Source organism: Clytia hemisphaerica, unplaced genomic scaffold (genome assembly GCF_902728285.1).
Source record: "Clytia hemisphaerica strain Z4C2 unplaced genomic scaffold, Clytia hemisphaerica genome assembly, whole genome shotgun sequence".
NCBI classification, from domain to species: Eukaryota; Metazoa; Cnidaria; class Hydrozoa; order Leptothecata; family Clytiidae; genus Clytia; species Clytia hemisphaerica.
Window position 1 is genome coordinate 610,143 of NW_027103629.1, and position 19,300 is coordinate 629,442.

The 19,300-nt window shown below is 34.3% G+C and overlaps 1 protein-coding gene across 3 annotated transcripts; it reads right to left on the reverse strand.

The window, feature by feature from the left end:
• Window positions 1–993: 993 nt before the first annotated feature.
• On the reverse strand, window positions 994–18,224 carry LOC136802575 (uncharacterized protein DDB_G0286299-like). 3 transcript variants are annotated; one of them, XM_067059318.1, is made up of 18 exons: window positions 18,137–18,224; window positions 17,828–17,856; window positions 16,912–17,073; window positions 16,244–16,395; window positions 15,638–15,733; window positions 14,813–15,136; window positions 14,222–14,374; window positions 13,665–13,754; window positions 13,151–13,246; window positions 12,326–12,649; window positions 9,258–9,296; window positions 8,854–8,898; window positions 8,247–8,360; window positions 7,679–7,893; window positions 5,821–5,887; window positions 5,058–5,230; window positions 3,885–3,975; window positions 994–2,128 (listed from the first exon to the last, which is right to left on the reverse strand). In XM_067059318.1, exons 1-18 carry the CDS (start codon window positions 18,185–18,187, stop codon window positions 2,058–2,060), a joined length of 2,292 nt encoding a protein of 763 aa, XP_066915419.1. In that variant the 5' UTR covers window positions 18,188–18,224; the 3' UTR covers window positions 994–2,057. The 3 variants fall into 3 exon arrangements, with proteins under 3 accessions (XP_066915419.1, XP_066915420.1, XP_066915422.1); XM_067059319.1 differs by lacking the exons at window positions 13,151–13,246; window positions 13,665–13,754; XM_067059321.1 differs by lacking the exons at window positions 14,222–14,374; window positions 14,813–15,136; window positions 15,638–15,733.
• Window positions 18,225–19,300: the final 1,076 nt, after the last annotated feature.

Here is a 19,300-nt window from a genome sequence, read left to right on the forward strand (position 1 = left end):
TTCACTATAAAAAAGGAGCATGATAATTAATATAATTAATATTGAATTAAAATTATAACAATTAATAGTGTGTCAAGAAAAGGTGGTCTGAATATAATAAATGTATAAGTTGAAAAAGCTATTACTGATTCGATGTGAAATCCCCGTGGAATTCCCCGTGGAATCAAAGGATGTAGACCACTCCAAATCTAATTGTTGTCAAATTTAGTCAAATGCACTGTGCATCTCTCAACATTTGATTTGAAATCAGCAATAAAACACCAGGTAAAAAATACAATTTTTAACAGAAGCAATTCCTGAAGTGAAGACAACACGAAAATTTTGAGCCAATGAAAAACTAACATTTCTAACGCGTTTGAAGTTATGAAGAGTGAAAAGCAAATGAAAGAAAAAGAAAATGGAGAAACACGTGTTTTAAGAGCAATAGAAACTTCTTTACACCATCTTTTTCCTTTTTTCCGAAAATTAGTCCTTTTAAAGGTGTCAAGGTAATAGAGGTCGAACAAAAAGTTTTTAACAAAGAAAACAAAGGGCCTTTGTTTCGTTTTATCACACACCCCGAATTCATCATTTATCAATTCAACTCGCATTTCTTTTCATACAAGTTGTCTTATAAGAATAAACCGTATAAGAACAAAAACCTTCGATGGCTAAAATATTTGGGACAAGTTTGGAACATTTTAACACTTTGCAGACTCTAAAGCACCCAATTTCTTATGAAATTGCACAAAAAATAATCACAAAATGGTGAAAGTAAGAGCATCTTGAGAACATATTTACGCTTAAAAACTCAAAAAATTAAGAAGGCTTCAAAAATGTTGGATGTTCTTACAAAAAAACATATACGTGGAAACTAATTTTTTAAAAATCTCATAAAATTATAATTTGAAAATTAAACTTTCAAATCAAAAGCCCGGGGTAATGAATAAAGCAAAGATTTCTTTTAACCTAAAGGGAACTCCTAAAAAGTGTTTTAAATGGAAAATAAAGTAGTTATAATATCAAAAAGGTTTATTCCTTCTCACAGATTTTTAAGGAGAGATAATACTATATACAGAGGGTTAAAATTCTAAAGCAGCTCATATAGAGTTTCACAAAATATTTTAAAAGGGATGAAAAAAATAATTCTACTTTTTTACAAATTTTAAAATACTATCAGACAGATAAAGTTGAATTTATGACTAATTTACAAAGAAATTTGTAAAATATTATAAAAATTGACCGACTAATATTATTGAACTTTTAAGGAATAATTCATTTACTTGAAGGCACTGTGACTCAATCCCTTTTGTTATTAAAGCTAAAATGGTAAATTTAGTAACAATCTACCGTCGTATTGTATAAGATTCCTATTACCGCACCAAGATTCTCGTCACTTTTCCGGAATCTTTCCACTAATTTTGCCTGGATAATCTAATCGGCAGGAGATTGAAAAGGGTATGTTTCTAAAGGTACGGAAAATCTTGTGTTTATTCACGAAATTGCCTAACTTTCCGAAGCTTATTTTCAACTACCCGAATTCCTGGTCTTTTTCCGCTAGAAAAGTGGCAAAGGAATCTTAGTGCAGAAATGGAAATTTTTTATAATCTTATAACACAACGATAATTGTAATCCCTTACTCGAACTTTCTGAACCAGTCTTTTAAAAACGTATTTGTCCAAAAATTTAAGTTCGAGTAACTTCTCTTTATTCAGTCCCAAACCTCTCATGAGAAGTTTGAGTAATAATCGAAATTACTCGAATTTCAACTGTTCAAGAAAATTTGAGCAATTCGAATCTCGAACTGTTCGAATAAGTTCGAATAATTCGATTGTCGAGTGCTAGAGGAAAAGATCAACATAAAAGGGTTGTTTCAGTCAGACTTAAGTTTACTGGTAACCCAAAAATGACATTTGTCAAGTGTCAAAATTTTATAACAGTTACAAATCACACTGCAAGTTATTTTTAAAACTCAAGTCCTAAGATTTGGGACAGCACTACCATAAGGCCCAGTCTAATCATTTTTACACGCTGGGAATAACCAATGTCCACAAAAACGTATTCAATCCATCTATATATTACGTTTTGGGTGAAAAGTAAACGATTCTTGTTTCGTGATTCGATTTATTTTCTACATCATATTTCTGACCTGTAGAAGAGGAAAAAATTGGGAACAAAAAGGTAAAATCAAAAATCCAACAAATCCAGTACACACACCCAAAAAATCTGACTCAGAGGAACCAAGATTAATTTAGAAAGTTTTGTCACTCAACTAAAAATCGAAAAAAATAATCGACACAATTTTATTTTCAAATTTTAACAAACAAAATTGAAAAAAAAATTGACACAATGACCATCTTAGGGTCAAAATTAAAGATGAGGACACTATTTTAGTAAAAGGTTTCAAACAGTGTCTTTTCTAGATTTTCAACAAAACAAATAATTCAAAAACCCATAAAGGCCCATAAGGAGTTATATAACATGCTGGTCTCTGAAAGGACTAATTTTTCCTTCCCCCTAATTTTAAAAAGACATGGGCCAGTCGAAAAAAGGATAAGAAAGTTATATATACAAACTTTTATGTCAAATTCCAGACAAACACTCCCTTCAGTTTCACGCTTTTTATTTCGAACAGCTATCAATTTTGCATCGAAAAACATTTACATTTAAAAATCAAATTTTGGGACTAGCCTACTGACAGACATGTAGACATATCATAAATCGTTCCAAAACAAACTCAATTACTTCATAGATGTTTTCTTATGAACCCAAAAATAAAATGCCAGAAATATTACTGACAAATTCGACTCGCCTAATACTCTCATAACAGCGACCGTAGTACAGTGGTAGGGCATTCAGCTACGGTGCGCAAGGTTGTGGTTTCAGTCCCCCAGCCGGGTCCCAAAGATTTCCAAAATGGTACTTGACGCGAAGGATCAAGGGTAAGTGGAGCAATCCAGGGAGAAAGAGTGGCTCCCTTCCCTACCTTTGGGTAGATAGTTATCGAAAGAGGAGCCTTCGGGTCACCTCCGACTGCGGCCACAGACTTACCTAATACTCTCATACACTCACAATAGACCCAATATGCTTTTGATAGACATGATGGCACTGATAAATGGCCCAGTGTAATTTAGCAGACTCGGTTTTTGACTTTGCTCGAGGGTGAAGCAAATCCATATCACTAGATCCAGTCCCTTTTTGTTGAAAAACAAATAGAAAACTATGGCCAAGTGATCGATGGTTTTCAAAGTTTGGAGGTATTTTTGTATCTTTTCATTTCATAAATTTTGAGGAAATTTTAAAATATATTTTATTGTTTTGTTGTTGTCTTAAAGTTTTGAAAACGAAAGTGAAAAAATTCCAAGATGGCGATATCCTCTAGTCTACTTCACTGGACTTAGCGCCATCAGCGAATCATAAGGAAGCAAAGATCAGTCAGAGACTGGGACCCCTGCCCACTTGACATTTATCCAAAATATTTCGTCACCGGTGGGAAAAATATCTTACAATTTCAACCCCGTTGGGAAATTGACTGATTTCATTTCCATTTGAAATTCAATGGAAATAATTGCACTCCAAAACCATACTGGAATCTTTTAGCTGGGAACAATAGAATTTCTATCCCCATTGGGATTACGATAGACTTTTTCATTCCCACCGAGGGTAAAACTTCCACCGGGTCTGTAAGACCGGGGTATAATTATCAGTGTTGCAACCAGCTTTGGTTAATCTGGACGGAGAGTCTAAAATTTAACTCTAAGTTTTAAAGTTTTGTTTTTTGGCGGAAATCCATGATAGAAAATTCAACGACGTATTTCCGTCTACAGACGGAAAATTTGCAACACTGAATTATCCATTATACGGACTATAGAAAGTACAGACCGAAAATTAACATTATCACTTACCTTTGGGGATGACAACGTGTTCACCAGTATGGGATCTCCATGTTGAACTATTGCAAGTGAACCACACTGGCCCTCGAGCGATGAAGAAAAACTGAAAAAAACACGAAAATTTAGAGAAATTTCTTAACATTCTCTTCTCTAGCTTGAAAGCAAAAGTACGTATAATTAAGATACATTATATATCATAATTTAAAATTGCCAAAAACTTGAGAGGTATGATATTTATAACGCCACGGAATGTCACGAATTGAAATATTAGAATTAAAATCGAAAAAATAAAACTAATTCGCGAAGCGCCAATCCAGCCTGATTCATACGCGATTGTTTTAAGCTTCGTGTAATTAAACTAAGAGCATCAAAAGAGATCAAAATATATGAAAATTAACCGAGGACCTCGAGGAATTTCATAGCCATGTGTAATGTATAGGACCGAAAAATAAAACAATCCAATTTAAATAGACACCATTCATTTTCGTTGTTTTGACTTCACTTAAGGAGGCATCGATGTTTGTTAGAAATAAATATTTTAACTTTTAAACTATTTTCAAAGGGAGGTTTGCACCATTTAACAGTGAAATATAAAGTGACCAAATAAATATTTGCTAAAGCCAATTACATGTGAACCCAGTCGTAGAGGCGATGTTTAAAATCAATTCTAAACCCCTTATTTGCATAACTTTTTGTAGTTTGAGTTTAGGTATCAGAATGCAGATTAGTCTAGACACAATAGAAAGCTTCAGGCTTTTAGGTCTAACTCTTGGTATATAGGCACTGCTACGAACGGCCACTAGTAACCCCCACCTGGAATTCGCTTTTTAATAGGATTAAACATAATAGAAGTTTTAAACAGAAGAAGTTTATCAATGAAGATTTAAAATAAAAGAATGTTTAAAACACAGCTGATTAGCTTAGGTTTCAAAATTTTCTACTGTTTCATCAAAACCTCAATGCGCATGCGATGTATTCGGAGAAATTCAATATTCAAAACAAGAGCAGTGCGCAAATCCAGAAGAGTAGAAGTTTTACGCTCGAAACGAAGGATGATATGACGTAGCCTAAATGGAGAGTAGATTCTGAAAGAAAGCCTTCAGTTGAAAATGACTAAATACTGTGATTGTTAGGCTTTCAAATCAAAGGTGAAAAAAAAAGAATATCGGCATAAATTATACTTACGAGTTCTTCCTTAGGCCTTTGTTCTCCCTTCCTTTTGCGAGCTCGAAGTTTGATTTGACCCGTGAAACAACCGCTTCCTCCAGTGATACGCGAAATCAATAGATTGTTGGGATCTCCAACATTTTTGCTGGCCGATCTCCAAAACGTGCTACACGAATTATATTGCACATCATCTGAGGAAAGAAAGAAAGAAACACATGTAATGTAAAAACAAGCAGGAATTTCATAAGAAAAGTTTTCAGATTTCTTTTTTTCACTGATTGATTATTCAGAAAATATGTTTGCATGAAATTTCAGATATTATACCTGTTAATGAAAATCTAAATTTTATACTCATAAGGGTAGAAACTTTTTTTGCCCTTTTCGCAAAAGTTTCTGCCAAGTAAGAAATTACACGAGAAGTTCGCGAATGTTTTTTCCGCGAAAAGTACACTTCTTTTGCTATTTTATACTTTATACAATTTTTATCGCTTTTTTGTCCGGCAAAATGAAATAACATTATAAAATTTGCGAAAGTTATATCCGCTGAATTCGTTCAAAAAGTAAAATTCACGAAATTTCGCGAATTTGCAACATCGCGAAAGGTTCTGCTCTTAAAGAGCTTCTATTAAATTCTATTAAATTCTTTTTTTCAAGTCACATCTTATAAGGGACTTTAAATGTTTTATTTTTACATAACTGTTCCCACATGTTTCATATCAGGTCAGCGTCTCCCTATTGTTATATATCACTCTTATTTCAAAAACAAAACCTTTAAACAAACCTCGATTATCATAATCGTTTGTTTCGCGATTCTTGATCTGCACTTTCACGGGAGGTCTTTCCCATCTCTAGAAGTGAAATAAAAACAGAACAAGCTAGATGCTGAATGGACCTACCTGATGATGAAAGTTAGATAGCAATGTAAGGAGAAAAATGAAAAAAAATCAGTCAGAAGACATAGCGTTTAGCGAAAATGCATAACGCAAGAAATTCATCATTGATTGGTGGAAGGGTTGTAGGGAAAAAATAAATAGAAAGTTCTGGACGCAAAAATCAGTTTTATTGACAATCGAATCATGCTTGATGGTGAGCATTGTTATCAATAATGTTTTTGTGTGAAAAACATAGAAATATAAGGAAAAAAAACCAATGAAAATCTGCAAAAACGGCGATTTCCGGAATTTTCAACCGGAAAAAAGTTTTTCTCAAAAATCGGACTCGGCTATGTTTTGAGCATTGCAAATACGCATCTTTCTGCAAAAAATCAGAAAAAACTAAAAAAAAAAATTCGAGAAAATGTCAAAAAACCGGTTTTCCGGCATATTTCCGGTATTTTCGGCCGGAAAAAAATGTTTTTCGAAAAGCGGGCTCCTTCACATTTTAGGTATTGTCATATTGCGTCAGTGTGCAAAATATAAAGTACAGCTCGAGAAATTCAAGAAATACCGTTTTTCCGGCGAAAATAGGCTGTTCCGGCGATTTTTAGAAAGTTCCGGCTTCAAAAATCACTTTTATTGACAATTAAACCATGCTTGATGATGGGCATTGCTACAAATAATGTTTTTGTGTGAAAAAACAACGAAATATAAGGAAAAAGTCCAATGAAAATCTGCAAAAACGGCGATTTCCGGAATATTTCCGGCATTTTCAGCCGGAATAGAATTTTTCTCAAAAATCGGACTAATCCATGTTTTAGGCATTGCTAATACCCATCTTTGTGCAAAAAATCAGAAAAAACTAATGATGAAATCTCGAGAAAATGCCAAAAAACCGGTTTTTCCGGCATATTTCCGGCATTTTCGGCCGGAAATGAATTTTTTTCGAAAATCGGGCTCCGTCACATTTTGGGCATTACCATTTTGCATCTTTGTGCCAAAAATTAGGAAAAACTAATGAGCCGATCCCGAGAAAAGCTAGTAACGAACGGACGAACGAACGAACGAACGAACAGAGGTTAATTTATAGGACCTCCACCGGGGTAGGTCCAACAAGTTGTTAAAAGAGTAAGAACAATAGGCCATTTCACAGTCGCAAAGCGTAATGGGTAATCAGGACCCTGCGCGCTAATGCTAATGATGATGGTCAAAAGTTTTGAAAAAAAAAAGATTTTTACGTCTAACCAACGGTAAACCGTGATCGGGGCGCAATCAGTCCTGATTACCCATGATCTATTTCGACTGTGAAATGGCCAATGACATTTTAAGATGACACAGTGCAAGGTCTCGTGAAGCAGCATGACCATGAGAATACGAGCTTTCTTCATTGTTACAGGGATTGAGTATCAAAATTCAGAAAATAGAAAAACTATAACTATAGAAGTTCCAATTAAGTGAGAAAACCTTTCATAAACCTGGACCAAGCCTAATCCGCCATCTTTGATAGAAATTTTTAGAAAAGTCGTACCCTAAGAACTACTCGACTGGGTCCATTTGAAGCTAAATGAAAGTTTCCTACCATTAGGGAACCACTTTTTAAAAATTCTGGTCAAGGGTTTTGCTTGGTCGGGATCGAGAAACTAGGTCTGTGATCTCAAATATATGAACATAAAACAAGAAGATAAACTACAACATGTTACTTACAGAAAAGTCACAATACATTATCATATAAGGAGACAACTTAAACAAAGACAGGTTACTTACCTCAATTTCAAACAGATCACCTTTGTCGCATTCTTCATCTTCTCTCGCTTGACGGTCTGCCTCGCTCTCACTGTTCTCTTCTAGTTCTTCTGCATCTACAAGGACCTGCTGTTCGGGTACTTGCTGGTAGGCGAGTTGATTGTGTTCGTGGTGTTCGGTGTCAGGTCTTTCTTCTACTTCATCCACAGCCGAACAAGGAACTGACATCGAAGTCGCTGGTGAGATAAAAAAAAGCTTTTTACTTTATAAAAAAAGATGCACCTTTCGCAGATATGCGTAGGCAGAAAATAGTCAAAAATGGACAATTTACCCCTATTTAGGCTTTCGCTTTTGATTCAAAAAAAGTTTTAAAAAAGGTAGAATAACTTGAAAACAGTTTTCAACATATACATACTCCACAATTTTTCATCTTCATCAAACAGTTTTTAGAAAAACGTCAGACACGTTTCCATGTAGAATTATTTTTCGAGAGAAAAGTGACTCTTTTTTAATTTGCTCTTGATGTTGACCAAAATTATTATCGAAATTGTTCTTATGAGAGAAGCATGGTTTTTGGGGTGTAACAAACCTTTGGAAGTTCCAGGCTGCTGGTCATCAAAAGTAGCTTGCAAACTTTTCACTGCTTTACTTCTGTTGTTCACGGTGCTTTTGTTGCTTGATTTGTTTATAACAGTGGTATCATCTGAAAAAGAAATCGATTTTCAATTTTTTTCTATAAGCTGTAATTTTTCAAAATTCGGAGAAAAATTTAAATCGGTAACTACCAAAGTTTATTGAACTTCTGTTTCTGAATAGAACTGAAGTCTCTCTCACCCTCCAAATTGGTCGCATCCAAATTTACAACCGTTTCGCGGATGCTACATGAAATTGCATAGGTTTGAGTTATCCAGTGTCGAATAACGTCCGAGCACCTGTATTTTGGACATGCAACATTTCTAAACACTTGACTCGAAACTGTTAAACTAGCCAACCAAAACATAATCTTCTTTTAGACAGCATTTCGAGAAAGGGTTAATAGGGGTAGTCAGGATTGACTCTCTGTTAATTTATTGGAGACTTATGATAGTTTCATAGAAGGGCTTCGAACAATTGATACACGAAAGCCAGTCACTAAGCATCAAGGATAAAGTGGGTTGAAAAAAAATCCGAAATGAACTTGGCAGGGTTTGACTTACTAGACGACTTGCTGGTTGATGATTTACTGGAACTTTTCCTATTTTCTGGATGAATGAAAGAAGAAAAACAAATTAATAATGGATAGAATTTCTTATTTCGACAAATAATTTGGAAACTGTAAAAGAAAAAGTTATAAAAAATTACTGTTCTGTCCACTTTATAAATTCATTTTATCAGGTTTTAAAATGAACTAAAAACGTTTATCATCTCCATTAAATACAGCAATTCTGGTAATTTTTGTGTTATATGATAATTCGATAACCGTTACGTGGATAATATCAATTTGTATAAACTACAATTAATTTTCCCTTCCATAATTTTTTGGCTAATTAGTGATTTAGACTAGGCCTTTAATGGAAAATGGAAATAGATTTGGTGGTAATAGAACCCAAATAATACATACTTGTCGGCATGCACACCCGCTTACGCTTGGCTCTTTTTGCTGGAAAAGAAAAGAACAATTTTCATTTATGTTACAAATTTACTACTAAACGAATCCCTCTCTATTTCGAAGAAATCTCTTAGTCTCTATCAAATCGAATTAGAGAGATATATCACTGCCTTTCAAACCGACTGATGATCAAAGTATCGATTGACGTCAAATGTGCTAGGTAAAGTATAGAATGGCGAATGTAGAACAATCAACTCGGTATTCATGATATGCGCCACTGGAGAGTCTTCTAAGAACTTTTAAAATTTTCCACCCAATGCGTCATTCAAACAATAGAAAAAGTGACGTATTGGGTGGAAAATTCTAAAAATTTTCAGAAGACTCTCCAGTGGTGCATACTCTCGGGTACCTAATAGCCGGGGCGGGGGGTTTGGAAATAATCTCAAAACTTAACAAGCTAGATGCTGAATGGACCTACCTGATGATGAAAGTGAGATAGTAATGCGAGGAGAAAAATGAAAAAAATCAGTCAGAAAACATAGCGTTTAGCGAAAATGCATAACGCAATAAATTCATCATTGATTGTTGATGGGGGGAGAGGAAAGGGTTGTAAGGAAAAAATAAATAGAAAGTTCTGGTCGCAAAAATCAGTTTTATTGACAATTGAATCATGCTTGATGGTGAGCATTGTTATCAATAATGTTTTTGTGTGAAAAAAATTGGAAATGTAAGGAAAAAATCCAATGAAAATCTGCAAAAACGGCGATTTCCGGCATTTTTCACCAGAAGAAATGTTTCTCAAAAATCAAACTCGGCCATGTTTTGAGCATTGCGAATACGCATCTCTCTGCAAAAAATCAGAAAAAACAAAAAATGAAAATTCGAGGAAATGTCAAAAAACCGTTTTTTCCGCCATATTTCCGGCATTTTTGGCCGGAAAAAAATGTTTTTCGAAAATCGAGCTCCGTCACATTTTAGGTATTGTCATTTTGCATCAGTGTGAAAAATTTCATAAAAAAATATAAAGTACAGCTCGAGAAATTCAAGAAATACTGTCTTTCCAGCGAAAATAGGTTGTTCCGGAGATTTTTAAATAGCTCCGTCTACGATAAAACTTCTTTGACATTCCCCGAAGCATATGAAACTTTTACGACTACCTCTGGTGTGCGACAAGGGGGTCCCGAAAGCCCCCTCCTCTTCAATTTATAAATGGATCATGTAATGCGTACATTTGTTAATAAATGCAAAAACGACAACATTTTTATGAACACTCCTATCGAATTAATCCCAGATCTGTCAGTCGCGACGAAAGAATGGAAATGAGACGGAATAATCAACCCACGTTTGGTACTAAGTCACTACCCTGGAATGGATATGCAGACGATCTCATTCTATTCCTTCTCACTAAATCTGATCTTCGAAAATCGGCGAATCTCTTGAACGAAACATTCACGAAATTCGGACTGAACATAAACGCGCAAAAAACTGAATCCATGATCCTAAACCAATCGGAAGGTGAATACCCAAAGTCAATTCTCAACTTGTTAAGGAACACTGTTATCAAAAATGTTGAGAATTTTATCTATCTTGGCACATATATCCGTTTCGATCAACCTAACACAGGAGATCCAGAGATCAACCATCAAATACAGTTAGCGATCAGTAAATTCACTGATATGGGCAACTTGCTCCAAAATATGAGGATAAATCTTAAAACGCGTATAAAATTTCTGAACAGTTTTGTACGAAGCACGCTGACATATGCGTGTCAAAATTGGAACACTAACACCAACCAAATGGATCGACTTGACGCTACCTATCGTGGATTTCTACGACGTATGGTTCGAGGAGGTTATCGATACATAAATGAAAGTGAAAATGATTATCGATATTGTATCACCAATGAAGAACTACATAACCTTTGTGGGACTTCAGATTTGTCGACTTTTATTCGTAAGCAACAACAAAATTATGTCCAACACGTTATTCGAATGCCCGTATATCGATCTGTTAAATTGCTTGCCTTCAATTGTGACAAGTACACAAAAAGAGGAAGGCCTTGTAAAACTCTTCTTGATCAAGTAGTTGATTCGAGTGGACTGTCTTTGGATGAGTTGTGCAACCGGGCACTTGCAAGGAAATGATTTCTGGTTGATAATTTATTATGATGATTGGAGTGTGTAGCACTCCCCTATATTACTAGGAATAGTATTTGGTAAAATTTATATATATAAATCCAATAGATGATTATCGAATTCAACTAAAAATGTCCACTCGTCATCAGTCCCCAACTTTTAACTCTTTTAAAAATACCAAAGAAAACTTTCATTAATTATTTTCAATCAATCAATGTAAAACCTTGAGTAAAAAAACTTAAGCTAAGACATAAACAAAAGCTGCAACATGATTTTTCTAAATAGGAAATTTACTTGGTAAGGCTAAGAATCGCTATTAGACAGAACTGAATAATTTAGCCACGACTTAAACAAACCTTTTTTGGTTAATGGTTCAGAAGGAACAAAAACTTGTTTGCAGATACTTTCTTCATTAAAGGGGACTTGTAAATTCTTGCTGATATTCTTCCTATTGTTTTCTTGACATGCTTTGATTGTTTTTCTTTGTGTTATTGGTTTTTGCAGAAGCTACAAAATCAATTAGATATTGACATCAGTTAAAGTGTTCTGAAAATGCTTGGCGGTGTGTATGAATTTTTGTGTCAATGAAGTCTTAATTTGACAGGTTAATTTCAAAATTTCAGTGGCAATTTTGTTTGATTTTGAAATTAATTTATACACCGTGTCAGCCACTCTTTCAATGACTGCTAATATTATATATAGCCTTTTATATACCTAGCCTGTTAAATCCATCTATGTTTCGTCGACATGTAAATACCAAAAAGTGCGCAGATTCTGCTTCTAGAGGACATACCATGATATCAAAGTGAGCCAGAGCAGGCAGTATAAACTATAGTGTAAGACAGTAATAACGAGACGACTCCTAGGCTGCTCAATATAGAATCTAGCATCCTCTGTAAGGAGAAGCCAGTCATCATCATTATATCAAAATCTTGATATACAAACCTTTTGATATGGGAGATGGATGTTTTTCAACACCAGCATCATCCTGGTCAACATCCGTTGTCTGATTGATGGATTTATTGATCATGCTACAATAAGCTGCCAGCGAAATATCAATTGTTTTGTTTGACCGCGATCGAGTTCTCATTGAACGATTTGATACACCTTCTTCCAGTATATTGGGTTCCTTGTTGTTATTTTTTAGCCTAGACCGTTTTTTCTTGACCACCTTTGCACTACCAGCTTGCGTTTCCATGCTTCGTTTAACTGCTTTCTCTTGAACATTTTCTTGTGTGACTTTTGAAAGACCAATAGTTGAAATAAACTCTACGAAAAATTGAAATAAAGTGGTGTTGCTTTCATTATAAATGGAGTTATGAAGTTAGTTTTCAATTAGAAAGGGTGAGTGAAAAACAGGTAAACGGATTATTAGGCTTTTTCATGAGTTCTTGGTTCAACAGCTGACTCGTTTTGAAACCATTAAAAAGATGATTATAGTCTTCAAGTGTTACTGAAATAGAGTAAACTGCTTTTAAACTCCTCTGGGAATCAATTACCATGGCAATACTTTAAAAAGGAGGTAAGCGTTGCTTGTGACGTAATTTATGAAAAAGGTCAACTATGAGAGTAGATAATAATAATAATAGTGTCGGAGTTGAAAATGTCATTTTTGTTTAATAGACGCTTTCAAACTTTAGTTTAGGCCATTGCCATTTCAGACAGAATTTGTTATTTCTAACTTTCACAAAACATATGACTCAATCTGAATGAAATGGTAGAACAAGACTCTCTATTAATCTTTCTAGGTTTGAAGGAATTATAATTCACCTGTTAGATTCTTTTTTGGAGTCGCACTTCTTGGTTCATTTGCTGAAACATTCTTTTCTTTGGAAGGGCTTTCATTCTCAACTTGCATCGAAATCTCTGAAAGAGTAAATTTAACAGATTTAAATTCTGACTGTAATTTTTCAATCGTTACTAATAAACTCATAGTCAGAAGTTCAAAGACAGCAAAAGAAAGTGGTGTTGGACTTTTGATGAGAGCAATCTTTCATGGTCTCCTGATGACTGTAGTGTATCCAGCTACGGTTTGCAAGGTTGTGGGTTCAACCCCCAGCCAGGTCATACCAGAGATCCTCAAAATGGTACTTGATGCCTCTCTGCTTGATGCTCAGCAATTAAGAGAAGGATCAAGGGTAAGAGAAATCCAGGGAGAAAGAGTGGCCTCTACCTTCGGGTAGATAGCTATCGAAAGAGGAGCCTTCGGGTTGCCTCTGACTGCGGTCGCAGACTTACTACTTATGGTCTTCATTACTGATAAAGCAATGTTAAACTAATTTACCTTCAAAACAGTCCTTTGTTGCTGTTACATCCTTTATACCAGTTCTTTGTTTTGCCACTACTGGCGAGGTGGTGAAGAATTCTTCAGTATCTAAATTGTGACAAGTACACAAAAAGAGGAAGGCCTTGTAAAACTCTTCTTGATCAAGTAGTTGATTCGAGTGGACTGTCTTTGGATGAGTTGTGCAACCGGGCACTTGCAAGGAAATGATTTCTGGTTGATAATTTATTATGATGATTGGAGTGTGTAGCACTCTCCTATATTACTAGGAATAGTATTTGGTAAAATTTATATATATAAATCCAATAGATGATTATCGAATTCAACTAAAAATGTCCACTCGTCATCAGTCCCCAACTTTTAACTCTTTTAAAAATACCAAAGAAAACTTTCATTAATTATTTTCAATCAATCAATGTAAAACCTTGAGTAAAAAAACTTAAGCTAAGACATAAACAAAAGCTGCAACATGATTTTTCTAAATAGGAAATTTACTTGGTAAGGCTAAGAATCGCTATTAGACAGAACTGAATAATTTAGCCACGACTTAAACAAACCTTTTTTGGTTAATGGTTCAGAAGGAACAAAAACTTGTTTGCAGATACTTTCTTCATTAAAGGTGACTTGTAAATTCTTGCTGATATTCTTCCTATTGTTTCTCTTGACAATGCTTTGATTGTTTTTCTTTGTGTTATTGGTTTTTGCAGAAGCTACAAAATCAATTAGATATTGACATCAGTTAAAGTGTTCTGAAAATGCTTGGCGGTGTGTATGAATTTTTGTGTCAATGAAGTCTTAATTTGACAGGTTAATTTCAAAATTTCAGTGGCAATTTTGTTTGATTTTGAAATTAATTTATACACCGTGTCAGCCACTCTTTCAATGACTGCTAATATTATATATAGCCTTTTATATACCTAGCCTGTTAAATCCATCTATGTTTCGTCGACATGTAAATACCAAAAAGTGCGCAGATTCTGCTTCTAGAGGACATACCATGATATCAAAGTGAGCCAGAGCAGGCAGTATAAACTATAGTGTAAGACAGTAATAACGAGACGACTCCTAGGCTGCTCAATATAGAATCTAGCATCCTCTGTAAGGAGAAGCCAGTCATCATCATTATATCAAAATCTTGATATACAAACCTTTTGATATGGGAGATGGATGTTTTTCAACACCAGCATCATCCTGGTCAACATCCGTTGTCTGATTGATGGATTTATTGATCATGCTACAATAAGCTGCCAGCGAAATATCAATTGTTTTGTTTGACCGCGATCGAGTTCTCATTGAACGATTTGATACACCTTCTTCCAGTATATTGGGTTCCTTGTTGTTATTTTTTAGCCTAGACCGTTTTTTCTTGACCACCTTTGCACTACCAGCTTGCGTTTCCATGCTTCGTTTAACTGCTTTCTCTTGAACATTTTCTTGTGTGACTTTTGAAAGACCAATAGTTGAAATAAACTCTACGAAAAATTGAAATAAAGTGGTGTTGCTTTCATTATAAATGGAGTTATGAAGTTAGTTTTCAATTAGAAAGGGTGAGTGAAAAACAGGTAAACGGATTATTAGGCTTTTTCATGAGTTCTTGGTTCAACAGCTGACTCGTTTTGAAACCATTAAAAAGATGATTATAGTCTTCAAGTGTTACTGAAATAGAGTAAACTGCTTTTAAACTCCTCTGGGAATCAATTACCATGGCAATACTTTAAAAAGGAGGTAAGCGTTGCTTGTGACGTAATTTATGAAAAAGGTCAACTATGAGAGTAGATAATAATAATAATAGTGTCGGAGTTGAAAATGTCATTTTTGTTTAATAGACGCTTTCAAACTTTAGTTTAGGCCATTGCCATTTCAGACAGAATTTGTTATTTCTAACTTTCACAAAACATATGACTCAATGTGAATGAAATGGTAGAACAAGACTCTCTATTAATCTTTCTAGGTTTGAAGGAATTATAATTCACCTGTTAGATTCTTTTTTGGAGTCGCACTTCTTGGTTCATTTGCTGAAACATTCTTTTCTTTGGAAGGGCTTTCATTCTCAACTTGCATCGAAATCTCTGAAAGAGTAAATTTAACAGATTTAAATTCTGACTGTAATTTTTCAATCGTTACTAATAAACTCATAGTCAGAAGTTCAAAGACAGCAATAGAGTTGAATACAGTGTTTCTGTAGCTAAAATAATTTAGAAAAAGAACAAGTTAAACTCAGAGAATAAATGTTAGAGTGTAGTCCTTAACTATATGAACTATAAAGCCAGTGGAGTAAACAAGAGGGGATCAAAATCTGTGTAGAGGAATAACTGTAATTATATATTCATAATATAAAAAGATAATCACTGTGTCATAAAATTCTCTTCTCCTACACAAATTTTGCGACCCAACTGAGAGTAATGTAATACCTCTTTATACACTTATTATGTTCAATTTTCAAGAATATTTTTTTTTTATTTTGAGCTGATTTGAGTGAATTAGATTATAGAAATCATATTGATACACAAAAATCTGTCAAAGTCGAGGTAACGTATAGAATTAAGTCATTCATTGAAAAATTATAATAAAAGACAAACGTTTTGGATCGGGCAGATCATCAGTACCCTCTTCATCTGCTACGTCAGTGTTTTCGCAAGTCATCTCCTTCTCTGTCAGATTGCTCATTTGATTACCAATTTCAACAAGAGGACTCTCCTTTCTGAGATGGCTTTTGTTTGATGGGGTGGTCCTATGTGAAACAGTAATATGTTAAGCTTAAGTCAAGTAATTACTTCTAAATTTTTCCCTTTTAGGATCAGCTGGGATTGAAAACAACTAATAGCACACTGCCACGAATCTAAAAATAGTAACGAATCTGCACAACTTTATGCGTTTATACGACTTGCAATTAAGCTCTTGCACAATGATTACTTAAGATATCAAAAGAACTGTAATAGCTTTCACGGTTTTCCAATCATTTCGAAATGAACTGTGAGATTGGAACTCGTACAATTTTATAGTTGGATTAATTATGACTTGTTTGATGCGGAGCGCTATTGAAATGGTAAGTAAATTGTTTGACTCATATATGAACCATTATCATCTTTTCTTGTACAAAGATTTATTTTCTTTAATGTTTTGATATTTTAAACTGGTTTTAACTGGTTTTAAAGTGTATAGAACTTTTGAGTTGTTAATTTTTTTGATTGTGTGGAAAACATATTGTATTGTTAATGACAGAAAAATATTGAAGTACGATGTTAACCTGTTTCTGATTGGGGATTTTGACCAGTCAACATCATTTAATATATTTAATAAATTTGGCGTTTTTGAGGGCGTTGTTGATTCACTTTCAGCATCAGAAGCGACACTTAAAGGAGTCATGTTTAACTTGCTGGGTGCCAAATTATTATTGCTGGCACATTTTCTGAAAGAAGAAAATCAAAAGATATTTAAAGTAAAAAAGTTGCTGGTTGATTCCAAACAAGGACAAAGTTACAAATTACATGTTTTTTTGGAAAATAGGCTCTGAGCATGGCATGGACCAGGGGTTTAGGTACCCCCTAAGAAAATAGGTACCCCCTGAATTTTAGGTACCCCCAAACAACAGAAGTTAGTAGGTACCCCCTGTGATTGGTACCCCCTGTGACTTGAGTATATGTCAAGAAATGAAAAAATTGTATATTTTTACAATTAAAAAGAATAATGATAGTTAGATAAAAGCAAGATAAAATATAGTTCCCAAGCCCCCGCCGACCTTACTGCATAAAAGTTAGATACCCCCAGAGATCATAGGTACCCCCTGAAATTTAAAAAAAATCCAGCCCCCAGCCTTTATCAGGAAGATTTTGGTTGTAGCCCCCCCCCCCCCTGCGGGCTGGGGGGGGGTTCATGCCATGGGCTCTGTTGTGTTTAAGCTATATTTTGGAATCCTTTATGTTTTTGATATGCTTATTTTTCTGAATAGTTAATTTAAAATGTAAAAGAAAAAAACTGCCAAAGCTCACTGCCATGCTAATGATATGATTATCCTTTCACCAAATCCAGGGTTTAGTATGCTTATTATTGCAGATTATTGTGATGTTTAGAACAAAACATGTATTCCAGTACTTTAAAAACTATTGCTCTGTGTCAGTCAAGTTTACAACATCATTTCAATCGGAAAAAATAAAAAATCTTACCCCTTGACAGTGAACACATTTTTTAGTTTCTGAAAAAGAAAAAGGAAATCTTCATGTCATCTTTTATAAGCTAGAATAGCGAAATAAAAATTTGATATTTTCACTTTTTGTTAGCAGTTTATTTAAAATGGATGTTTTAAAATCTTGAAAATCCAAAATAAAATTCTATGGTAAAACTGCTGAAATACAAAAACTAACAAAATGAAAACGTTTAAAATCCCAATACAAGCAAAGGTTCAAAAAGTGTATACAAAGAAGCAATTAAAAAAATAAAAATTGTAAGTTTGAAACACATAAGAAAAGACTTACTCTATTTCCTTTCATCAATGGCCTGCCTGAAATTAGTGGTGATAGTGGCATTGTCAATTTTTATTTAAACTAAAAAGAGAAAGATTTATCTCCTAACTGTCAATTAATGTAAGTCTTTAAAATAACAAGGAACATGCTGAATTGAACTAGCTGATAAAGGTGTAGTCGAAAACATGCTGAATGATGATAAAAATGTTTAAAAACGAAAAAGGAAAAAAAAACAGCATAGCATAGAGATGCGTAAGCTTGAAAACACAAAGAAACCTGTTTTACGCTTGATGTTTAGAGGTAAGGAGCAAAAGCACCCACCGAAAGGGGACTTCAAAATATCTGTTCTGAAGGCACGTTCCAGCTGGATATGGTGGTCTGTTCTTAACGAACTAAAGGAAAAAGTCAGCTGGAAAAAAATGGCCTGTTCTACTGAAGATTGGGACCAGCTGGAAAAATATGATCTGTTCTACTGTTACTGAAGATTTGGACTAGCTGGAAAAATATGATCTGTTCTTATGAAAAAATAGTTTGATATCAAAAAAAAAGGTGTCTAAGAATTTTCTATCTGTTCTGAGGGAATTTCAAAAAAGTCAAAAACTCTTTGAGACCTGTTCTTTTCCTTCTGAATGTGGTTGTCTGAATGTGGTTGCCTGGCAGCTGAAAATTCTCCATCAAAGTAGAACATCTGGAAATTGTCAATCTGTTCGCACAGATATTTAAACTGTTAGCTGGAAATTAAGTTTCTGTTCTTAAAAGTCCTTCAATGTCGAGCAGGAATTTAGCGATATTTTCTTATAAGATTTTGTCAGCCCTGGTAGATAAGAACAGTTAACTCGCATAAAATCAATCGCCTGGTAATTTTGTACCTGTTCCAAAAGTTTTTTTACCTCCTAGCTGGAAAAATATAACTGTTCTGAAGTAAAAATTTCTTCCCTGGAAAACGAGGAACTGTTCTTAATTTCAGAAAAATCCTTCCAGCTGGCAAATCAGAACAGATATTTGCTAATTTTACTTTAGGTTGACGGCTGCTTCAGAAGGAGCCCCATGTAAAATTAGGATTCCCATTTTAAATCATTGAGCATAAAAGAAAATTTCCCAAAAATTCACAAATACAATTTTTACAGCCAAAAAAAAAACAGAAAAAACTCATCACAGGAAATTATTTTGTAAATT